The 17663-nt window shown below is 45.9% G+C and overlaps 2 protein-coding genes across 5 annotated transcripts; one reads left to right on the top strand and one right to left on the bottom strand.

Moving 5' to 3' along the window:
* Positions 1 to 653: 653 nt before the first annotated feature.
* Positions 654 to 2783, bottom strand: LOC127770828 (receptor protein kinase TMK1-like). Its single transcript, XM_052296615.1, has 3 exons — positions 2541 to 2783; positions 864 to 1183; positions 654 to 657 (listed from the first exon to the last, which is right to left on the bottom strand). The coding sequence occupies exons 1-3, from the start codon at positions 2781 to 2783 to the stop codon at positions 654 to 656; spliced, it is 567 nt and encodes a 188-aa protein (XP_052152575.1).
* A 9870-nt stretch (positions 2784 to 12653) lies between these two features.
* Positions 12654 to 13722, top strand: LOC127769600 (uncharacterized). Of its 4 annotated transcripts, none has more exons than XM_052295195.1 (2): positions 12654 to 12795; positions 13009 to 13722. In XM_052295195.1, the coding sequence occupies exons 1-2, from the start codon at positions 12669 to 12671 to the stop codon at positions 13374 to 13376; spliced, it is 495 nt and encodes a 164-aa protein (XP_052151155.1). In that variant the 5' UTR covers positions 12654 to 12668; the 3' UTR covers positions 13377 to 13722. The 4 variants fall into 4 exon arrangements, with proteins under 4 accessions (XP_052151155.1, XP_052151156.1, XP_052151157.1 ...); XM_052295196.1 differs by having other exon boundaries at positions 12686 to 12795; positions 13029 to 13722; XM_052295197.1 differs by having other exon boundaries at positions 12782 to 12930; positions 13029 to 13722.
* The last annotated feature ends 3941 nt before the right edge of the window (positions 13723 to 17663 follow it).

Here is a 17663-nt window from a genome sequence, read left to right as displayed (position 1 = left end):
CAACGATGTTTTGATCGATACATGCATTGTGAGAGAATATGTGCATGTTGTCTTGATTGATGCGATTTAAATTATTCTTGGTATATATGATGCTCATTTTAGGAACGAGGAAGTAATTTTCTAGTGACAATCAAACCAATGATAAATTTGTAATTGTAATTTTCCCTTAATAAATGGGACAATTTGCTAACAAATTTGATAGCTAGACACATACTATTTTCTTTCTATTCTTTTAGCCGTTTCTGATGTTAAGCCTAACGTTCTGCAGTGCCCTTCCGACATTGGAGTTCGATGGATCAAGCCATCGGAGAAATGAAAGAAGACGAAGCCGCAAAGGGCGAAAATTGGGCCTGTTGTAGTGTTGTGCGATTGGCCCAATTTAAATGGGCCGCACGTAGCCCTCAATCCCGTTTGGAATAAGTTCACTTTGGGTCCCTCTATTTGTCGCCCAGTCCGATTTTCGTCTCTTGACCGCAAAACCGGGTACGACCCATCCCTCAACTTACGAAAACCGGGTAAACGAGGTTCCTCGGCGGTTTTGAAGGCAGTTTTGGCTGACGTGGCTTGTTTGACTAGGTCTTTGTCCCACATAGTATTGACGTGGCGCTTACGTGGCAATTACATCTCGGGAAAAAAAAGCGTGGTCCCACATGTCAGCTGCACACAAAAATATTTTTAAAACGGTGGGGCCCACGTGGGCCCCACATGTCAACCTCACACCTCTCTTCTTCCCTCTCCCTTCTCTCTCTCTTCTTCCTTCCCCCCCTCTCTCTCTCCTTCCCGGGCTGCCGACGACGCGGGTGGTCGGCGGAGCAGGCGAGCTCCGGTGGCGGCGGCGGGCATGGTCGGCGCCGCCCCTTGACCGAAGCGCGTTGGAGGCAGAAAAGGTTTCGAGGGAGGAGCAGTTGGCGATTGCGTCGGGGGCGGGCCATGGCTGGAGGGGGAGGTTGTCTATGCTGAGATACTGCAGTGAGGTGAGGCCAAGGAGGAAGTCGGGTGGTAGGGAGGTGAAGGCGTTGCCGTCAAGGGCGAGGCGGGTGAGGGAGGCCATCCCGGCGAGGGAAGGGACGGCGCCGGCGAGCGCGTTTCCCTGGAGCTGCAGCGCGGTGAGCGAGGTGAGGGAGGAAAGCGTGGGCTGGAGCGTGCCGGCGAGCACCCTGTTGGCGAGGTTGAGCTCCGTCACCTTCCCTGACCCGCCCCGTTCACAGGTGACAGCCTCGAAGCCGCACACGTTGTCGCCATCCCACCCTAGGGCCGGGACCGGCTTGACTAGGTCGTGGATGGCGTCCGCTTCGGAAGCCAACTCAGCGACGTCGGCGGCGGCAACGATGAGGAGGAGGGTGAGGGTTAGGAGGTGGGGGATTTGGGGCGGAGAGAGAAAGAGAGAGAGAGAGAGAGAGAGAGAGGGTATTTTTGGGAAGGAGGAAGGGTTGGTTTGGCCGATTCCGACGTCGCGGTGCTCGCCGACTCCGACCACCCGGCGCGCGCACTTCTCCGGTCACCCGCCGCCAACGCCGCGCTGTCCGCGGCGCTCCGGTCGGGGGCGGCACCGACCACGCCCGCCGCCGCCGCCGGAGCTCGCCTACTCCGCCGCCCACCCACGCCGTCGGCAGCCCAAGAAGGGGAGAGAGAGAGGAGGGAAAGGAAGAAGAGAGAAAGGAGAGGGAAGAAGAGAGGTGTGAGGTTGACATGCGGGGCCCACGTGGGCCCCACCATTTAAAAAATATTTTTGTGTACAGCTGACATGTGGGACCACGCTTTTTATTATTTTTCCGAGATATAATTGCCACGTAAGCGCCACGTCAATGCCTCGTTTGCCCGGTTTTCGTAAGTTGAAGGACGGGTCGTACCCGGTTTTGCGGTGAAGGGACGAAAATCGGACTAGGCGACAAATAAAGGGACCCAAAGTGAACTTATTCCATCCCGTTTGGACTTCCGACCAACTATACAGGCTGCACATAATGGGTAAAAGTCTACTTTACATCCCTCCTATTGTCGTCGAGTTTCAGAATTGTCGCTGAACCCGAATACCATATATAATGCATCCCAGATCTTTGCAAAACCGTTTAAATAAGATCCTTCGGCAGTATGAATTCGCTAACGTAACAAATTGACTCGGTTCACTCACGCTAAGTACACGCTTACATGGCAAAAGCAAATATGGCCCACATGTCATCATCTCCTCTCTTCTCTCCATCTTCTTCCACGCACCCTGGCTAGCACTGCTTGACACTGCGGAATAATTAATTATTTACCATTCTTATATGTGATGATAAAAGATTTGTCACTGAACCCACATGTCATAGACACATAAGGGCTCATATGTTATAGACAGCGAGTGACAAATAATTAATTGTTACATCTTAAAAGTGGTAAAAAGTTAAATGTCCCCGACACCGCGCTTGTGGACATCACTTGGCTTCTCCGCATCTCCTAGCTGCACTCCGGCGGCTATGATAATGACGACGACCTGCGCGGGCCCCCCAACGTCGCGCGGAGGAGAGCCTCGTAGCGTCGTGCCTTCGCAACATGTTCTAGACGTTGGGGGCGTGCTTCCTGAGGTTGAGGAGGGCCTCCTGGAAGGCGCCAAGCATGTCGGCGAAGACGAAGAAGCCGTCGAGAAGGGAGGAGGCGGTGGATGAGCTAGTGGTTTGGGCGACACGCTTCTTCGGGAGGAGGAGCAGGTTGGCAAGCGCGGCGTGGAGCGCGTGGAGGTGGGCGAGGCCTGCGGGGCGGTACGGCCGTGTTGGAGAGCCAGAAGAGAACTGTTGTGATGATGGCATGGAGGTGGGAGAGCAACGGGTCTGAGCGACAAAGGAAGTTGTCCGAGTAGCCAAGGAGCTACGAGGCAGCGACCGTGCAGCGGCCGACGAAGTTGCAGAGGAGGAAGCCCGAGCCGTTTGCTGACGGGCCAATGGTCTCTACTTCCCCACCGCTACCACACCGGCCTTCCTCTTCCTACCCCATTCCAGTAAGCTGCTTGCCGACCTCCTTCATCGCCTTTGTCAGGCATGTCACACGTTGATCGCCATCTCCTCGCCCCATGATTGACTATCGAGCCACAACCCGGGTCTCCTCCCAGTGTGCGCCGCCTGGCTGCTTGTGCTGCATCTAGTCCCCTTGCTACAATCGGTGTTGACGTGTGCGCCGCATCGAGCCGGCCTGCTATCCTCAACTCCGACTAGTGAGGCAGTGACCACACCGATGATTTCCTCCAGATGCGACGAAGCTCGACAACACTATGCCGAGCTCCAACTGTCGTGTTGTTTGCAGGCCACCACCCTCGCCCGACAGCGCCGGTGTTGAAACAGGAGCAGAAGGAAACTAGGCCCGTGATTGGGTGAAATCTGCCGCATCATCAATGATCTTCGGCAACAGTAGCTACGGGAAGGCAGCAGCAGCAGCAGTGACTGGTCGATGAGGAGGGGGTGGTGGGGAGAGATACCAGGAAGAATATTGTTTTAATGATATGTGGGTCTCACGTGGTTTTGATTTTTTTTTTAATTTTTGCTTTTAGTACCACGTCACTCAAAACCATCATCTATACTGCCTTGGACTCAAAGTGACCCGGTTTTGAATATTAGGAATGCAACATATTTGGTATTCTAGTTTATGAATTATTTTGAAACTCGACGATGAGGAGGGCCTCACGTGAACTTTTTGCCACGTAATCTGTAATAGTACCACTCCGGGCCAACAATAACGGGCCGCGCATCATCCGTAATCCCTTTCCAGCCCTGTAGTTGTTAGTGGGCCGCACGCCCTCCTGAACCCCATTGGGGCCGAATATAATGGTCTGCACATCTTGAACCTCGTTCTTTGAGAGTTTATTACCGCTATGTACCCATTCATGCACTGATAGAAAAGATCCTACTACTCGGCTCACTAGTACTCATGTATGAATCCAGCCACCCAGGCCTGCAATGATCAACGATTGTTCTTCTGCCCTCAGGAACAGCCACAACTCTTACAGTCTCGCGTTACTCTCTTACGTTTCGAGACGTATCTTGGTCGCTTTTGTTGCGTTGTTATCATCTTTCGTTTTGATTTATGGACAGCTCCTGCCAGAAACCAGAGTTGCTGGCTTCTAGAATAGCAAAGGCAGCGGCACTCGCGGACCAAGCCAGCGATTGATTATGTCTGATGAGCAAAGCAAAGGCTGGAAGTGCATTTCCCCTCATATGAACAGGGCATTTTCTTCAATCAGGGAAAAACTTTCAGGACAAGTAGTAGGCTTGACTTGGTCACTTTGTTCGGGTACAAGATGCTCACATTGAAAAGTCGATCTCTGAAGGACTGAAAGCGACCAACGCGTAGAAGAGAGATTCTCTAGGAGGAAGAAGCAACGATGCGGCTTTGTTGGTAAGAGCTGCCTGCTATGCAAGCCTTCAGAAACCAAGCAAGAGGGAAGTGGTTCTTAGTTCTATTGATTGACAGTTTTTCTCCCCAGAGGGCATATGCTGGATTGAACTATGTAATCAAGTATTCAAGTTGTCAACCATTCAGTTACAGTACTCCCTCCGTATTTTAATGTATGACGCCGTTGATTTTTTAACCAACGTTTGACCATTCGTCTTATTCAAATTTTTTATGCAAATACAAAAATGCTTATGTCATGCTTAAAGAATATTTGATGATAAATCAAATCACAATAAAATAAATGATAATTACATAAATTTTTTGAATAAGACGAAAGGTTAAACGTTTGTTAAAAAGTCAATGGCGTCATACATTAAAATACGGAGGGAGTATTAGCCAAGCTACAGACACTGCTACAGACTCTTTCGGTATAACCTTCATTTTGTTTCTCTATCTGAAAAGTGATAAGAGCACCGGACATATTACCTATGTTCTGACCTTCAGGCGGAACTCCGTTAACGAGTCCCTCGTTGAAAAATCTTTGATTAGGAGTATAATTAACACCTCTCTTTTGTAAAGCACCCTCCTGTTCCGTTGGACTTGGATTTCTTTCTGATGCACTTATCCAAAGTGCATGTACCTATTGCTGGCTTTGTAGGGGACAACACTGATAAGGCACCCGATAGGGAATCTTATTATCTTGGATCGATCAGCCAGTCGCAGAACATATCCCCCCATGCTGAATCAAAGAGGAGAGAAATCATGGCTAGACTCAATTACTCAACTGATCTTGCAGATAGGTTATGATAGACCTCCCATTGTGTGATTAGCAATCTGATCTTGTTTATTCATTTGGTATATAAAATTCAGCATACATTTTTTTGTCAATGTTGCTTTCTGATGATCCCTTCCAAGATGGATACCTTCGCACCAAGAAAAGTCCTAGATAAGGTTAATTATGCAGTGCCTAGATTTTTATTTTCTTTCGAGGAATATGTAGTGTCCTAGATTATTCCGTCAGGTGTTCACATTTCCTCTCCGAATGCACTAGTTTAGTATGATAAGATTGAGTGAAGACGACGAAAGATGACAGCTTGACACTTGTTAATTACTGCTGCTAAACACGCTATAATATCTCATCTATCAGATTGCTAGCGACATTGGCTTACTTATCTCTAAAGGCAGATGGGGCGATGCCTCTTGGAAGCGATTAGCTGAATAGAAACAAGTAATCTATTTCCCTTGCACAAAAAAGAAATCTATTTCCTTCCCCTGATAAGCAAAGAGAGAATAACACTACTGTACTGTAACTGTCAAGAGGACAAATAATTGGAGCTCTTTACAAAGGCGGGAGACGCGATTGCTTGGACGAAAGATAAAATGAGCCGCATGATAAGAGAAACTGAGGCAAAGGGGAAAAGACCTGCTGATAGCAAAGTCGTTGCAACTTGCAACCTGTCGACATGGGCGAAGATGAGGGCTCTAGTACTAGTCTACCTGCCATTAGTTTACAGTGGCAGGCAATTCTGGGGCTCATCTCTCGCTCTCGCTGACATCCTGGCGAACGAGGGCCATATGACCGGGGGGTCAATAATGCCAGAAGGCAGGCCGGTGCGAAAGCAGATAGAGTTTGGTCGTGCAATGGTGGGGTTATGGTGTTGACACTTTGTTTGTGTGCCTTTGGATCGAAGGGAAACGGCACCTAAAATGAATGGGACGACTGACGGCTGATGAATTGCTTCTGGGTTCTGATCTCCTCCAGCAATCAGGAACATGTATTTGCAATTTGCAATATAGCATGCATGTCCTCCTCTGAAACTTCTGATAGTCATGCCGCAGAAATCAATCGTCCGTCGACATATTCAGATACGAGTTCCAAGTTCACACGCGATGCAACATGCAAGAACGAATAGTTTTTGTTCCTGCACGATTGCAAAACAAAGTATATCGCGGGTATAATATCGTCCGCCACCAATCATCTACGCGAAGGGGTCCTAAATTTTTACAGGCATGTACAATGGCTAGGGTTTTCCTAGGAGAGACGACGAGGGAGTCACCCGCGGCGCTCCGACGATCGCCGGCGGTGATTCGTGGCGGAGGGGATGGCCTTCGGGAGTTGGGAGAGTGCTCCTCGGCGCGCGAGAGAGTTTTTGATCAGGGGAGGGAGGAAGCCCATGGTTTTCGGCCCGATCCAATAGTGGGGGAGAGAGAGGTGGAGGGGCAACACGTGTCGAGATCCAACGATGGCGATTTTGGGGATCGGTCGAACACCTTTGAGTCGACTCTCCTGACTCCGTTTCTACACCACCTGTGGGGAGCTAGTCTCGAGGAGCTAGGGTTCCAGGACAGGTGGAGGAGATTGGAGAAGAGGGAGACGCAAGGGGAGGTGAGAGAAGTGGAGGAGTGGCCAAGGGTAGGCGGTGGTGGGCAGCGGCGAGAGTGGACGGCGAGCGTTCGAGGGGACGGCCGGAGTTTCGCGAAGGTGGTAAGAAGCGGCTCTCCAATGGCAAATCAAGGCGGAGGATGGAGGCCGCGTCCACCTTTTAGGCCGCCTAATCGATTCTGGAGGGGAGACGCAGGGGGAAGGGGACATATCCGCCCTTTGCAGATTGGGCGACAGGAGCCACAAGGTCCACATCCGCCACCTCCAGATCTGAATCGAGGAGTAGAGGATGGGAAGGCAAAGCATGAGGAAATTCTGCAAGTTGCTGAGGAGAAGGGGAAGCAGGGGAAGGACACGCTGAAAACTGAAGGGAGGAAGGAAGCGGGTCCAAATTTGCAGGAAACAAGTGCTAAGATGGATTCTATCAGTTCAAGATTGGAAGCAAAGCCAAATTAGCAACAAAATCGAGATGAGTCCAAACATCAGGTTGGTGAATCCCATTCCCAGCAGAGGATTTTCTGTTCTAAATGCAGGAGTTACAATCATTTGTCTAGAGATTGCAAATTGTCAGTGTTCTGTATGATCTGTGCAAAAGAGACTCATAGGACAGAGGATTGCTTTAGGAAGAATCAGAAGAAACCTGTAGCTAAAGTAGTGGGATGTGCTGCCCCAGGTCTGGCTGTGTGCTGATTCAGAGTGCTAAGGGTATAGTGCAAAAAGAACATGTTAACCCTTTGGCTATTGTGACAATTATGTGGGTAGGTGATCTTACTGAGCAGGCTTTGGAGGAAGGATTCACTCAACACTTCAAGTGGAACTGGACTTGGAAGGCCAGGATGCAGGAGAAAGGGTTGTTCCATATGAGATTCCCAAATAAGATGAAATTGGATGAATTAGCTGAATTTGACTCAATTAGAGTAAAAGGAACATCTGTACATGTGAAAGTGAAGAAATGGACTCAAGAAGCTGAGGTAGTGGGGAGGTTACATGAAGTGTGGGTGACTGTGGAGGGGGTACCTGATGAAATGAAGGATTACGACCCTCTACATGAAGTGGGTTCCAATCTAGGACCTGTGATAGAAGTGGATATGGTAGCTTTAAAGACAAAGGATGTGGTTAGAATTAGAGTAGGAATGATGACACTAAAAAGCTTGCCTCTGACCATGACTCTAGTGACACCTAAGTTGCTGGTTTACAAAGCTCATTTCAAGTTGGAGCAGATTGTGGAGTTGGGATGGTTTAGAGATTGTGCACAGGAAAAGAGAGTTGTGGAGGTGGAGGAGCAAAATGAACCTGGCAACATAAATCACATGCAGAGGAATAAGAAACCAAGAAAAGAAGAAGCTGCATCAAACATGAGGGTTTTGGAAAAGGCAGGGGACAAGAAGAAAACCATAGTTGTGGAAGAGAATTCAGACAATGAAAGTGCTCAAGCAGAATTGGTGAAGCTCAAACAGATGGAGATAGATAGGGAGATGGCTCTGAGAGTACAACTAGAAGAACATTTTAAAGTCAAGCAGATTCAACTTGATAAAGATGTAGTAGGAGGGATGATAGAGGGTGGAATCAGAGAAGAAGCACAGGCTGGGGAGGAGGAAAATGAGAAAACAAAGAAGACACAAGAAGGGATGGCAGATAAAAGTGGTACTAGCCAGAGAGTGGAAAATGACAGTGAGGAGGTGATTTATGATGAAGATGAACCAAGAGTGCAACTGGTGGGGAGTGAGGAGAACATGGAATCACAAGAATCAAGTGACTTTGCTGCAGCGGTGGGAGTTGTTCTGTCTCAGACTAATGAAGACATGACAGAGGAGAAGAGGAAGAAAAGTCTAAGACTTTTGGAGAAGGAAGAAAAAGGTGGCCGATGTTGCAGCTGAAAGGAAAGAGGCTCTTAATGCTTTCATCAACAAAGGTAACAAACAAATCCCATCTATAGTTGATGAAAGTAATTTCTCTCTAGCTCAAATGGCTAGTCTGTTAGGTGTTAATTTAGGATGTGCTCTAGAAGCTGTGGATACAAATCTGAACCTAATAAAAAATCTGGAATTGGCTAGGATAAATCTGTTCTTGAAAGAGAAACTAAATACTTCTCTGAAAGGGGAGTGTGAAAATGTTGGGGAGAACTTGAGTGACATAGACATAAATATAGATGAAGTCTTACATTCAGATGATTGTATGTCTGATTTTGATTATGCTGAAAACATGTTGAGGCTTTCTCAAAGCAATTCATCAGGTAAAAAGAGGAGGAAAAATAACAGAGGAAACCTTGAGATTTTCAAGGTCACTCCTAAATGTAGTGGCAAAAATAAGAAGAAAAAAACAAAAAAGAAATCATGAAAGGTTTATTTTGGAATATAAGAGGTATGAGTGATCATGATAAAATAAAGCATCTCAATGATTTAATAAAAGAGCATAAAGTTGATTTCATTGGCATCCAAGAAACTGTGAAGCAGGATTTCACTGCTAAAGACTTGGATTTAATAGGAGGAGGGGGTAAGTTTAGTTGGAATTTGGACCATTCCCAGGGGTAGATCTGGGGGTATGTTGGTGGGAATAAATGAAGACAAAATGGAAATTATGGAAGTTTCCAAGAAGAATTTTTTGTTGCATGTTAAATTAAAAAATAGAAATGACAAATTTGTGTGGAGATTAATAACTGTGTATGGGGCTGCCCAGCCTGAACACAAGGAGGAGTTCTTGAGGGAGTTAGCTCAGGATTGTTATGGGTGTGATGAACCCCTGTTAATTGGTGGGGATTTTAACATCCTGAGACAAGAGAACGAAAAAAACAAGAGGGGAGGGGTGAATAAATGGAGTCTTATGTTCAATTCTATAATTGAGAATGCAAACTTGAGAGAGATGGCCTTGGAAGGGAAAAAATTCACTTGGGCTAATAACAAACAAAGTGTAACTCTTGAAAAATTGGACACAATTCTTTTTAATGATAAATGGGAGATTAAGTTCCCTTTGGCATGTGGAAGGGTCTTAGAGAGAATTTACTCTGACCATACTCCTCTTTTGATCAATGTTGAGGGAGAAAAGTGGCAGTCTCCTCTGTTTAAATTTGAGAATAGTTGGCTCATGAGAGAAGATATTAATACTGTGGTTGAGCAAGTTTGGAATTCTTGTAATATAAATGGATCCAGTATTGATAAATGGCAATGGAGGTTACAAAAAATGAGAAAGAAACTAAAAGGTTGGAACATGAACTGGGAAGGAATGTACAAAAGGAAAAAACATGAAATTATGGAAAAAATAGAAGACATTGATAAAAAATGTGAAGCATATGGAATGACTATTCTGGAAAGAAAAGAGAGAGGGGATTTGGAGGAAGAGTTGAAGAAAGTAGTAAGAGAGGATAGATTGAAATGGATGCAGAGATGTAAAGAAAAAAACCTTTTGGAAGGGGATGATAACACAAAATATTACCATGCTAAAGCCAATGGAAGGAAAAGAAAAAACATGATTCATTCTCTGGATCAGGAAGAGGGGGAGATTAAAGGACAGAGTGATCTAATGAAATATATAACAAATTTTTATAAACAGCTTTTTGGTCCCCCTCCAGAGAATGATTTTACTTTGAATCTGGAAGGCATAGCTATGTTGAGTGAAGCTGAAAAAGAGAGATTGATTAGACCAATAGAAATGGAGGAACTGAAAAAAGTAGTTTTTGGGATGGAAAACAATAAGGCCCCTGGGCCTGATGGATTTCCTGTGGAATTTTATAAACATTTTTGGTATCTGATTAAGGATAACTTGATGGAACTAATCACAGATTTCATGAAAAGAAAAATTAGAGTGTTTAATGGAGATCAAAGAGCTGTTCTTGAGATTTTGTGACAAGAAGGTGGAAAATGGGGAGAGTACCCTCTTTTGGGAAGATAGTTGGTGGGGGGGGGGGGGTAAACCAATTAAAGAGTCTGCTCCAGATCTTTATAACATAACCTTGACAAAAAATGTGACTGTGGCAGAGATCAAAAGGAGAGGGTTAGGCTCAATCAAATTCAGGAGAGACCTAAATGCAGTTAAACAGAGAAAATGGGCTAATATTAGTAGAGCCCTGGGCAATGTTAGTCTAACTAATAAAAAAGACAGACTGATTTGGAGACTGTCTAGCAAAGGTTTCTCTGTTAAATCTTTCTACATAGCTTCGATATTACAGGGGATCAATTATCCCTACAAAAAAATGTGGAAAATCAAAACACCACCCAGGGTGAAAGTTTTTTCCTGGCTGGTTCTAAGAAATAGTATTCTTACAAAAGATAATCTGTTCAAAAGGGGTTGGAGGAAGGGCTCGATTAAATGCCAATTCTGTGACAAGAGTGAATCAATCCAACATATGTTTTTAGATTGTCCGATGGCTCATTTCGTTTGGAGTGTTGTTGAATGCGCTCTCAATGTGAAGCCTGGCAGGAATGTGGGGGAAATGTTTAGCTCCTGGATTTTGAAATTTGGCAAAGGGAATGGGAAGTTGATTATGGTGGGGGTTACAGCAGTCTTGTGGACCATTTGGAAAGCAAGAAACAGAGCCTGCTTTGATGGAATTATGCCTGTTGATCCTATAGAAATAGTTTACAACATTTGCTCAAATTTAAACTCTCGGAGTATTTTGCAGAGCAAGGAGGGAGACAGAGAAAGAATGCAGTGGGGAGCGCAGCTACTAAGGCAGGTAGTAAATGAGATCTTTCACTCAAAATTTGAATGGAGGGGCGGCAGACAAAGAATAGGATGGGAAACAGAGGCAGTCTAAATTAATGGCAAAGAGTTTTGAAGACGACGATGGAAACCTGTGTTTTGATGCTTGAAATGCCAATGTTCTAGTCCTGTAATAACTCTTTGTTTTCCTTTTTCTCTCGTCTTTTCTGTAAGAACTTGATGTCTGGAACTCTTGTAATCATCTGCGTTTTCTTTAATGAAAACGGGGGAGTTTCCCTCCCTTTCTCAAAAAAAAAAAAAAATCATCTACGCGAAGACGTTGAAGCCTCCGTCGTCGTGGCGCGCGTAGGAAGTCGCCGGTGTGATCGCAGCCACTACGCACCCGCACGCTGGGCCAGGAGTCGCCGCGTGCGAATCTCCCCCCAAAAAAAAGAAGGGCGCCGAGCGTGCGTACCGGACGTGCCGTATCTTCGGCGCGCTCCACAGGCTCGCGTGCCGCGGGATCACTCGATTCGATCGTCGCCTGGGTCGCCGTCTCGCTTGGATTCTTCGCGTCGCGCGAGAGGCCGGGAGAGTTCGGGCGCCGCGCACCACGCGCGCGGAGGCGGGACGGGACGTACGCCACTGGCCACGTAACGTAACGTGCCCGTCCGCTTCCGCGCCTCCTCGCCCGCCTGTGTAGCAAACTAGAGAGAGGCGGCGCACGGATCAGATATATGGTGCACAACTGCACAAGTCTGCACATGGGTGGAGCCCGTGATTCCGGTCTCGGACGATCTGGTGGATCCGGAGCCCACAGATATGGAAGAAACGATATGGGTGAGAACCAGTGGATTATTATTTGGATTTCTAGAACCATCCTATGCTGAGATTTCTTCGTCGCCCGGTGGCCCCGGCGGGCGGCACACCAGACACCAAACTCCAACACCGAGGGCGGAGGCGGGCGAAATCCGTTTGCGCGCAACCGACGCGATCCATCCATCCACCCAACCAGCCACGCCTTGCAAACGGCCAAAAAAATCCAGCAGACCCACCGTTTTCCGCCGTCTCAAAGAAATCACCACGGTTCTCCTCACGCAAAACCACATCCGCACTTCGCGAAACGACCGCCTTGCCACCGCCTCGTGCCGATGCGACCCACGCGCGGCCGCGCCGGGACGAGGGCACGGCCGTCACTTCCTACGCGTGGGGATCACCACAACCAAAGCCCCAGTGACGTACGAGTACTCCTGATGGTGGGTGGGGCCAGTGAGTCAGTGGGCGGGGCACAATGGGACCCACGGTTTGGGAATCCCGGGTCGCCTTTAAAGCGAGTCCCCTCTCCGTCCCAAGCCAGTTTGCCGCTCTCCGGCTCCTCCACCTTTCTGCAGTTCTGATTCCATTCTTGCAAGTTCTAGGTATACACAATCTTCTCTTTGTTCCTGTTTTTTTTTCTTGCACAAGTCTAGTTGAGTTGTTGATAACTTGGTATGGAGAAGGGAATCAAAGGCTGGTTGTAATTTTAGGTCAGGGTTAGATTTGTTTGATCTGATGTAAGTCCTAATCAAAATCTTTAATTCTGTTAACACCTTTTATGACAAAGAGATCTTGTAATTAATCGCTCATTAAAGCCATCTTTAATGGTGTGCAGAACTACAGAAAGCAGGGAGTAATGGCGTCCAACTACGTGGACACTGCTGGGGAGGAAGGCAGGTTCCACGGCCACGGCCACCACAGCAGCGGCACGACGCCGACCGGCGCGGCGGCGTCGCCGAAGATGCGGAGGAGCTGGTCGTCCGCTGCCTCGGCGTCGTCCGGCGGCGGCGGACACGGGTCCGGCCCCAAGTGCGTCTGCGCGCCGGCGACGCACGCCGGCTCCTTCAAGTGCCGGCTCCACCGCAGCAGCTCGCACGGCCACCCGTCGTCCTCTCCCACCGCCGCCGCCGCGCCGGCGGCGGCCGTGCAGTCCTCGTCCTCCCGCACCGTCGCGGCGCAGTGACGCAAGAACGGTCTCTCGGACCAAGAAACGCCCAACAAGAAGAGGAGAGAAGGAAAAAAGAAGAAGGAAAGAACATAATCTAAACCAAAGAATATTTGTGTCATTCATAAGAAAAGGGATATTATTTGGTTCCTCCCTTGATGTGGTGCCATTTGGAAAAAAAAAAGTCCCTTTTTTCCCGTTCTTTTTCCCATCTTTTTGTTTGGGATCTCCATTGAAGAAGTTGTCTGCTTTTCCTCTGTCCTCTCGACTATTGGAAATTGGAAGCATTTTAGTCATATTGTTAAGAGTATGTGTGGTGCTCTACTATGTAATTAACATTTCAGTAAGATCCATGCTTGTTGAAGGTGTTGATTTTGTTCAGACGAATGGATATCCTGGAAGAGCATTTCTAGTCACAAACAGATTTGCTGATAGGCTGATACAAATGAACCACTAAAGGATAACGTAGTAGCAAAAAAACGGAGTAGATTTGTTGGAGTAGAAGGTAGCAAGCACAAATATCTGGCACAATCAAGAGAGGGTCTGTTGGTGGTTAAGCTGACTTCTCTGTCAATTCCTGCCATCGTGTTTTGTGTCAGTTTTTTAGGTTATCATGTGATGCTTCTGCAGCATGCTGACAAATGCTGCAGCCACGTTATCATGTTGGTAATGTAAACCACTAGTAGTATTCGCTGAACAACAACAGAACAGTTTAGTAGTAACAATGTAGTAGTAATACTAGATCAGTTCTTGCGCAAAGTTAAGCAGGAGATTGTTGCCATGCCATGATCCGCAGTTACCCTCAATTTTCCTGTAGCCTTGGAGTATTTTTTTTCTTCCTGTAGACTGTATAGCCTTATATCTTATCTAGACCTTGCTTTAGGAGCACAAATGCCCTTCAGTGTCATCGACTCATCATAGTATGGCACTATACATTAGATGGATGTGATTTATTGGTTGGGTGCTCATCCTGTGTTATCTTGGTGTCTGATCAACTCAGCCAACCACTAGTTAGAGCAAGGAAAATAGTAGAGAGCTCACTTTCTACTATTAGCATATCTTAAAGCTAATATATATATAATAGATTAGCTATAAGATTGACTATAATTTTCTCCTCCTCTCTCTACCTCTCATCTATACATTTAATGTATTTATCTAGTAGCTTGTGTTAAGCTAGCTCTTGTATGAGAGCCAATATCCTTGATTTTTTGTTATCTCTCTTCTCTATATAAGCTTATAGTAGATTTATAGCTCACTGTTATACTTGCTCTTATTTGTGCTGGTCTGGATTTTGTCTTGGTGGTGGTGGTGGTCCAGGGTAAGATGTTAGGCATAGTACTAATCTAGTTCATATTTTCACGAGATAAGCTGCAGCAAGTTCGATATTTTACTTTACTGAAACGTGGTTAACTCATTATCGGGAAGTACTTTTGCAAAACGAGATAAGCTTCAGTAGAAGTGTAGAACCAGTGAAATGAGAGGCTTGAGAGCAGACCAGTTCACTGTCAACGTGCTTTCTGCATTTAGGCCCATCAACAAACCATGCTCTTTAGGCCCATTTGTAATCAGCAAGGCGCTTTTGATTTGAAGGAAATGCAATACTCCAATTCTATAGAATATTTTCCTTTATGATCGGATTGAAAATTATTGAACCCTACAAAATTCCTGAGGTTTGGAGGATTTTTAAGATGAGGTCAAATCTTATGGAAAGTTTCCTAATAAGTATATTTCTCTCATTCAATTTTTATGTTTTATAATTTTTTTTTTGTTTTGCACATATATTCCTGTTATAATTTTATATTTTTTCTCTTCTCCCGTTTTCTAACTATGCGTTTGAAAGAAACCCTAAGGCCCCCTTTGATTCAAAGGAAATTCATAAGAATTTTAAAAGATTTCATTCCTATAGGAATTTTTCCTATATAGCCCTTTAAATCAAAGGAATGAATTCTATGTAATCCCATGAAATTCCTATGGAATGCCTCTTGCCATGCAAGTTTTGGAGGAAATTTAGCATGAGGTTCTACCTCATGTTAAGAATTCTTTGAGTCTTTATCTCTCCTCAAATTCCTGTGTTTTTCCTACGGCTCAATCAAACGGTTATTCCTATATTTTTCCTGTGTTTTACAATCCTTTGTTTTATACTTGTATTCCTGTCAGAATTCTATGTTTTTCCTATTCCTCCGTTTTTTTATTCCTGTGATTCAAAGGGGCCCTAATCAGGAGTTTGTTTTCTTCCGATTCCCATCAGAATCTCGGACGTTGCATGAGCTGAGCGGACCCAGAGGCAAAGCCTTGATAAGATGGTGCCACGTGATCGTTAGGAAATATATTCGTTATCTTATTTTGTACCGAAATGCTGGTACCATGAGCTGTTCTTGTAATCTTGTTGGTGAATCAAGTCCAGAGAACAATGATCTGGGTGCGATTATTTGGAAGAAAATTCAAATTAAGCACGAGCTTCTGACAAAATAATTACACACAGCTAACTATGATCATGCATCTCCCTGAATATCTGGAACGGAGTTTATCTCTGTCTAATTGCAGTACAGTACTTCTCTTTTGAGCATGATGGCCTTTGCTTACAGTCACATTACTGTCTGCAAGGTCAGTGAACACAGTGGACAGGGCACGCCTGCGACACCATCACATGACTGCATAATCGCCTGAGCTGCCCCGCATGTGTCCGTCACAGATCTACCACGCTGGTGATTTCTCTGCACTGATCCATTGCTCAATGAGCCGTGAAAAGAGAACAAGTTCAGAAAGAGAAGAGGCGCAAATGCTCATGCCAGAAGCGGTGTCATGTGAAAGATTTGTTGATCTTCTGAACAAACTCTTTAGCTCGTACTTCCATGAATGTCCAGTGACTTGCCATCTGCATCACCGACTCGCCGTATCAAGATCTCTATCAAGTAGGGTGCATGCCTGAAATGAATCATTGTGGGGAAGGAAAGACTGCACCTTGCATTGCCGGAGCAGTAATAAATCTGTCGATTTGATCCTCGCGTGCTGCAGAAATGACACCGGGCGTCGTGGCTGCACAGCAGAACAGCACAGGGGAACGCGATCTTTTCCTGAAATCGGATCCAATGCCATGGTTGATTGGTTGTTCTACTGCTAATCATGCTTTTTCCCTGGCAAAAAGGAAGGAACTTTTTCGTGCATCATGGAGATTCGAGGGAGGCATGCTGCATCTGCAGTTCCAATTGGAGGGAGCATCATTTGCGTACTGTGTTTGCGTCTGGTGTATGCGCCTTCTTTTGCTTCTCTGTCCTGGTGGCACCTGTGATCTTCTTGGAATCTTGGTGGTGGAGAAGAATCATATCATTCTGTAACCACTCCTTTCAGAGGAAAGTTTCAGTTCTTTGGTGGTGACAGTCAGGCGAATCGGGTCTTAGTTAACAGAAAAGAAGGGTCCCTGCTATCTCTGAAGATCGTGCGTCCATCTGTTTCAGATACCGAGTGATGCTGCAGGATACTTCTTCGATTAGTGCATGCTTGCACAGAGCACAGTGCCATGAGGCCATTCACAATGCGTGATGGATTTTTCCTGGACCTGAGATGCCACGTTGGATGGAACTGCTGCTAATCAACTCACTCCACGATGCAAAGCTTGTACTCCACAGTATAAGCTACTAATGGGTCCCACCACCGAACACTTTTGCTCTCTCTCTTTGGTTCAGATTTTGCAGCAAGGAACTCGGTACCAACTTTGGTCACACGGACCAGGCAAAGCCACGGTCCCCACTCTTCTCCCTCCTCCATGTAAGCCAGGAACAACATTGCCACATGCCACATCGCCGCATTGTAAATGGCTTGACCGAGGCTCTCTTGACAGGCCGATCTAGTAATCCATGGCATGGAATCTTTTGAACCACAGTTTTTTGAGATACATTGTGTGGTTTTAACCTCACGATCTCATGCTCAATCCCTAACATGCTCATAATTTTTTTTTAAAAAAATATTTGAAGAGATGTCTCTCCCTCCAAATCTCCTTTTTTTTTATCCTTAAACCCTAAACCCAATAAATTATTGTATACACATTTCAGGGCATAAAAACCAGGGTTTTAAATCTCCTGCTATAGCTGTTTGAAAAGAGTTCTAGCTATTTGATCTCATGTACAATTTGATCGCTATAGCTCCATTTAGCCCACTATAACTGTTTGAGAAACTAATCGCTAAATGTTTTAGCCCGCTATTTAAAACATTGATAAAAACACAGATTTTCAGAAAGCACAGTACATATATAGCACATGTTCTTAAAGTGTTTTCTAATATTCAGACAAGTTCAACGCATCGCGAAGA

This window comes from Oryza glaberrima, chromosome 4, assembly GCF_000147395.1.
Source record: "Oryza glaberrima chromosome 4, OglaRS2, whole genome shotgun sequence".
NCBI classification, from domain to species: Eukaryota; Viridiplantae; Streptophyta; class Magnoliopsida; order Poales; family Poaceae; genus Oryza; species Oryza glaberrima.
This window is presented reverse-complemented; position numbering and strand designations above follow the sequence as displayed.

Coding starts and splice junctions, on each gene's coding strand:
- LOC127769600 (XM_052295195.1), top strand. CDS start 12,669: ATGGGACCCACGGTTTGGGAATCCCGGGTCGCCTTTAAAGCGAGTCCC. Junction 12,796..13,008: donor TCCATTCTTGCAAGTTCTAG/GTATACACAATC, acceptor CGCTCATTAAAG/CCATCTTTAATGGTGTGCAG.
- LOC127770828 (XM_052296615.1), bottom strand. CDS start 2,783: ATGCCATCATCACAACAGTTCTCTTCTGGCTCTCCAACACGGCCGTAC. Junction 1,184..2,540: donor TCAGGAAGCACGCCCCCAAC/GTCTAGAACATG, acceptor GGGTCAGGGAAG/GTGACGGAGCTCAACCTCGC.